The sequence below is a fragment of the Eutrema salsugineum genome, unplaced genomic scaffold (assembly GCF_000478725.1).
Source record: "Eutrema salsugineum unplaced genomic scaffold, Eutsalg1_0 scaffold_178, whole genome shotgun sequence".
NCBI lineage: Eukaryota > Viridiplantae > Streptophyta > Magnoliopsida > Brassicales > Brassicaceae > Eutrema > Eutrema salsugineum.
Window position 1 is genome coordinate 1,933 of NW_006256847.1, and position 6,260 is coordinate 8,192.

Below are 6,260 nucleotides of genomic sequence, written 5' to 3' on the forward strand. Positions count from 1 at the left end.
TTGTGACAGAAGAGACCCTCTTTAGATCGGCATACTTCAATCCCAAGGAAATATTTCAGTTCACCAAGGTCTTTAATATCAAAAACAGAATGTAAATAGTCTTTAGTTTCCTGAATTCCAACCTTGTCATTCCCAGAGATGATTAAGTCATCCACATAGATGAGAATGACAATGATACCTGCTTGGCTCTGAAGGGTAAAGAGAGTGTGATCGGTCTCTGACCTTCTAAAGCCACGGTCTAAGAGGGTAACACTCAACTTTCTGTACCAGGCTCTTGGAGACTGCTTCAAGCCATAGATTGCCTTTCTTAGTTTCATCACCTTGCCCTGAGTTACTTGAACACCTGGTGGAGGAGTCATGTAGACTTCTTCTTCTAACTCTCCTTGAAGGAATGCATTCTTCACATCATTTGCCACAATTCCCACTCTAAGTTTGTAGCAAGAGAAAGAATGACCCTGACCATGTGTAACTTAGCAACCGGAGCAAATGTCTCACGATAGTCTTCCCCATAGGTCTGTATAAAGCCCCTAGCAACCAGCCTTGCCTTATATCGTTCAATCTCCCCATTACTCTTGTACTTGATAGTGAATACCCACTTAGAACTCACAGTCTTCTTTTTCCTTGGTAGATCAGCTTCATCCCAAGTATGATTTCGGATCATAGCTTGTTTTTCCTCAGTAACAGCATCAAGCCATACTTTGTGCTCCTTTGCCTCTTCATAAGTTCTTGGAACTGCCTCTTGATCCAAAACTCCAATGAACACTTGATGTTCTTGAGGAACATAAGCTAGAGAACACACAGCCTGAGTTGGGTGAGCCACAGCTTGATTATTGTAGTAAACCCTTGTATTGATCCAATTTGAGGCGGGCTTCCGAATCCTTTGGCTTCTTCTAAGACCCTGAACGACCGGTTCTTCTTCTATGGGAACTGATTCCTCTTGAATGGGGGCTGAATCCTGTTCAGGTTCCTCTTGTTGTGGTGAGGCAACCTGATCATTTTCCACCTCCTCATCAGGAATTTCAGTCTCAGCCTCAGATTCTCCTTCTATCGGTTGGGGCTCCATCTGCTCTTGAGTAGATTCGGCTGGAGCTGAACCTGTTGATGTGCTCCCACTTCTTAAAGTCTCAAGCAGGGTCCTAAGGGTAGCTGCCCGATCTGAGTTGGAATGGGGAAGATCCTTCAGGTTTTCCCAATTTATTTCCTCATAGAAGCCCTTATCTTCAATGAACTTTACATCTCTAGACACTAGAACCCTTCCTGTCTCAGGAATGTAACACTTGTAGCCCTTCTGGTTAATAGAGTAGCCAATAAACATTCCTTTGGTACTTTTAGCCTCAAGCTTGTTTCTTTGTTCTCCTGGAACTAAGACAAAACAAACACAACCAAATACTTTTAGATAATCAATCGATGGCTTAGAGTGGTTTAATACCTCAAATGGAGAAGCATCTTGAAGGATTCTTGTAGGGAGCCTGTTAATAAGATAACAGGCCGTGACTACAGCATCTCCCCAAAACCTCTTAGGAACATTCCTATGAAACATCAAGGTGGCCACCTCCATAAGATGCCTGTTCTTCCTCTCAGCAACTCCATTTTGCTGAGGAGTATAAGGACAGCTTGTTTGATGGACAATGCCGTGTTGGTTAAGGTGTTGCCTAAAGGCTTGGCTTGTGTACTCTCCTCCATTATCTGACCTAAACACTTTAATCTTAGCATTATAGTGGTTAGTCACATATTTTTGAAAGTTCATGAAGGCCTCTAGCACCCTATCCTTAGATGGTAGCAAAGTGATCCAAGTATATTTAGACTTCTCATCAATAAAGGTAACAAAGTATTTGTGACTTTCTCTAGACATACATGGAGAAGTCCATACATCAGAGTGAACCAAATCAAAGCAATTCTCATAAATAGTAGATGATTTAGGAAAGACAGTTCTACAATGTTTACCCAAGATACAAGCTTCACAAGCATTATTATCAAACTTAACATCAGGTAACATCAAATTCAAAGATCTATGATGGGGATGACCCAATCTAGCATGCCACAATGCATTATTTTCAACAACAGAACTAAAAACGAAAGCATTAGATAGAGAAGATGGCTTAGTATCTTCAAGAACATAAAGTCCATCTTTAGTGGTTCCTTGTCCAAGAAGCTTACTTGACTTAATATCCTGAAAGAAAACTTCATTAGGACTGAATATAGCATAGCAGTTCAAATCAGTAGTTGCTTTCTTAATAGATAACAGATTAGATGTAAATGATGGCATGTAGAATGCTTTAGATTGCTTATCAAATAGTTTAAGATCTCCAATGCCTTCTATCTTAACCTTTTCACCATTAGCAATGATCACATTTCCTAATGCAGGTTTCATGTTACTAATCAACTTAGCATCACTAATCATGTGATGACTAGCTCCAGAGTCAACAATAAGCGGTTTATCACCTTTCAAGACATGATTTGCAGTATGATTTTCTAAAGAATGATCATGCACAACACTATTAGCAATCGGTTTAGTAAGGATGTGATCATGTAATGCATGAAAGCTAAAGGCTTTTATAGGTTTACCAGACTCCTTAAGAGCCTTGATGAGAGCGTCCAGGTCTGACTTCTTCACATACTCAGCTGAGGCTCTCATGGCACTGCCTGTTTTCTCACAGTCTGAAGGTCCAGCCTCTTCATGAGCCTCATTTGCCCTCGGCTTCTTCTGATCTTTGCCGCGGCTTTGCTTGAGATGTGGGTACAAGATCCAGCACTTGCTCTTCAGGTGACCCTTCTTTTTGCAATGCTCACACACCCAAACCTCACGGTCTTCTCCTCCATAGGCTCCTTTGTTGGCTACTACAGCTTCACCTTTGTTGGCCATCACCAAGTCGCTTCCTTTGTTGCCAAAGAGACCCAAAGACCCTTGTTCCTTCTGAATCTGAGAGCAGACTTCTTCAAGACTCGGCAGCTTTGTGGCTCTGAGAAGATGCTTGATGAGATCGTTAAAGGCTGGATTCAACACCATTAGAAGAGCAAAGACCTTGTCCTGCTCTCTCCTTTCATTTAGAACCTCAGCATCAACAGTAGCAGGCCTGAGCATCTCCAGCTCTGCCCATAGAGACCTAAACTTCCCAAAGAAGGTATTGAAGTCCAGATCTCCTTGGTGAAGGCAGTTAATCGCCTTTTTGACCTCAAATACCCTTGTGAGATTACATGTGTTCCCAAACACATTCTTCAAGGTTTCCCAAAGCTCCTTTGCACTCTCACAATAGGAGTAGGACTCCAGCACCGAGAGATCTAGAGCTCCATGAAGGATAGCAAGCACCGTTTGATCCTCTTGGAACCATTCCACAGAATCTTTCAAAGGCATCTCCTTTCCTCCATCTTTGGTCTTGCCTTTAACATCCTTTGGATCTTCAACATGATACCAAAGGTTTCTTCCACACAACACAGCTTTGGCAGTTCTTGCCCAAAGCAGATAGTTATCAGCCCCTTTTAGGACCACAGGTAAAGCAGGAACCTTGTTTCCTTCCATTAACGCTTGCAGAGATGAGAAAAGAAAGAAGAAAGATCGAGTTTTTCAAAGAAAAATGAGAGTTTGTACGGATGAATCTGGGTTTGAGTATGAACACGAAGCTTGAAGGAGATGGGATAGATGAGAATAAGAGGATAAGAGATGATAATAAGCGTGTTTAATCACCAGATTTCGCAACCTGGCTCTGATACCATGAGAGAATTTAAAGAATAGCAGCGGTTTAAGGTGAGATTAAGAGAGATTTAGAAAAGAGAGATGAAGAACACGTTTTGGAAAAGAGAATAGAGAGAGTTTAGAGAGAAAAAGAGTGTATTCTCATTTCCTTAAAAAGTAATTACAGGTGTATACAGCTATTTGAAGTAAAAGCAAAAGGAATATCCTAAAAGATTCCTAAGCTAAATGCCAAAAGAGGAAAAGCAAAAGCTACTTTACCTAAAGCTACTTTACAAACGGTCATAAGGGGAAGGAGAAGGCTCCTTCCTTATCTTTAAACGGTCACAAGAGGTGAAGCTTGGAGGGAAAGTCTTCTCTCTCTAAGATGTGACTTGAAGAAGAAGCTATTAACAAGTCTTGTACGGATTGTACGGATTGTACGGTCAGATAGCTCTTAATGAAGAGGAGACTGATCTATCTTCCTTGATTAACACATAGGAGAGATTGGGTGTATCCAAAGGAATAAGAAAACATGTAAGTGATGCATCTCCTTCTACATCTAGGATTCTCTACCTCTTATTTCTATTCTCAGAACTCCCCCTTGTCAATATAGTTCCATTTGAGATCAGAATATGACTTTTCTTAAAGAAAGTCACAGTTTTCTTTTTTTCATAGGAGAGATTGGGTGTATCCAAAAGAATAAGAAAACATGTAAGTGATGCATCTCATTCCACATTTAGGATTCTCTACTTCTTATTTCTATTCTCAGAACTCCCCCTTGTCAATATAGTTCCATCTTACATCAGAATATGACTTTTCCTAAAGAGAGTCCTAGTTTTCTGTTATTCATAGGAGAGATTGGGTGTATCCAAAGGAATAAGAAAACATGTAAGTGATGCATCTCCTTCCACAATTAGGATTCTCTACTTCTCATTTCTAATCTCAGAACTCCCCCTTGTCAATATAGTTCCATTTGGGATCAGAATATGACTTTTCCTAAGGAAAGTCCCAGTTTTATGATTTTCATAGGAGAGATTGGGTGTATCCAAAGGAATAAGAAAACATATAAGTGATGCATCTCATTCCACGTTTAGGATTCTCTACTTCTTATTTCTATTATCAGAACTCCCCCTTGTCAAAATAGTTACATTTGGGATCAGAATATGACTTTTCCTAAAGAGAGTCCCAGTTTTCTGTTATTCATAGGAGAGATTGGGTGTATCCAACGGAATAAGAAAACATGTAAGTGATGCATCTCCTTCCACGTTTACGATTCTCTACTTCTAATTTCTATTCTCAGAACTCCCCCTTGTCAATATAGTCCCATTTGGGATCAGAATATGACTTTTCCTAAAGAGAGTCCCAGTTTTCTGAATTTCATAGGAGAGATTGGGTGTATCCAAAGGAATAAGAAAATATGTAAGTGATGCATCTCCTTCCACAATTAGGATTCACTACTTCTTATTTCTAATCTCAGAACTCCCCCTTGTCAATATAGTTCCATTTTGGATCAGAATATGACTTTTCCTAAAGAGAGTCCTAGTTTTCTGTTATTCATAGGAGAGACTGGGTGTATCCAAAGGAATAAGAAAACATGTAAGTGATGCATCTCCTTGCACATTTAGGATTCTCTACCTCTTATTTCTATTATCAGAACTCCCCCTTGTCAATATAGTTTCATTTGGGATCAGAATCTGACTTTTCGTAAAGAGAGTCCCAGTTTTCTGATTTTCATAGGAGAGATTGGGTGTATCCAAAGGAATAAGAAAACATGTAAGTGATGCATCTCCTTCCATATTTAGGATTCTCTACTTCTTATTTCTATTCTCAGAACTCCCCCTTGTCAATATAGTTCCATTTGAGATCAGAATATGACTTTTCTTAAAGAGAGTCCCAGTTTTCTTTTTTTCATAGGAGAGATTGGGTGTATCCAAAGGAATAAGAAAACATGTAAGTGATGCATCTCCTTCCACATTGAGGATTCTCTACTTCTTATTTCTATTCTCAGCACTCCCCCTTGTCAATATAGTTCCATTTGGGATTAGAATCTGACTTTTCGTAAAGAGAGTCCCAGTTTTATGATTTTCATAGGAGAGATTGGGTGTATCCAAAGGAATAAGAAAACATGTAAGTGATGCATCTCCTTCCACGTTTAGGATTCTCTACTTCTAACTTCTATTATCAGAACTCCCCCTTGTCAATATAGTTCCATTTGGGATCAGAATCTGACTTTTCGTAAGGAGAGTCCCAGTTTTCTGAATTTGATAGGAGAGATTGGGTGTATCCAAAGGAATAAGAAAACATGTAAGTGATGCATCTCCTTCCACGTTTAGGATTCTCTACTTCTAATTTCTATTCTTAGAACTCCCCCTTGTCAATATAGTCCCATTTGGGATCAGAATATGACTTTTCCTAAAGAGAGTCCCAGTTTTCTGAATTTCATAGGAGAGATTGGGTGTATCCAAAGGAATAAGAAAATATGTAAGTGATGCATCTCCCTTCCACATTTAGGATTCTCTACTTCTTATTTCTAATCTCAGAACTCCCCCTTGTCAATATAGTTCCATTTGGGATCAGAATATGACTTTTC

General features: G+C 39.6%; 1 protein-coding gene across 1 annotated transcript; it reads right to left on the reverse strand.

The window, feature by feature from the left end:
- Positions 1-1,950: 1,950 nt before the first annotated feature.
- On the reverse strand, positions 1,951-3,825 carry LOC112087444. The gene is made up of 2 exons (XM_024157353.1): positions 2,566-3,825; positions 1,951-2,170 (listed from the first exon to the last, which is right to left on the reverse strand). Exons 1-2 carry the CDS (start codon positions 3,515-3,517, stop codon positions 2,163-2,165), a joined length of 960 nt encoding a protein of 319 aa, XP_024013121.1. The 5' UTR covers positions 3,518-3,825; the 3' UTR covers positions 1,951-2,162.
- Between the last annotated feature and the right edge of the window lie 2,435 nt (positions 3,826-6,260).

Bases quoted from the DNA above. Each gene is read 5' to 3' on its own strand.
- LOC112087444 (XM_024157353.1), bottom strand. From the start codon at position 3,517: ATGGAAGGAAACAAGGTTCCTGCTTTACCTGTGGTCCTAAAAGGGGCT.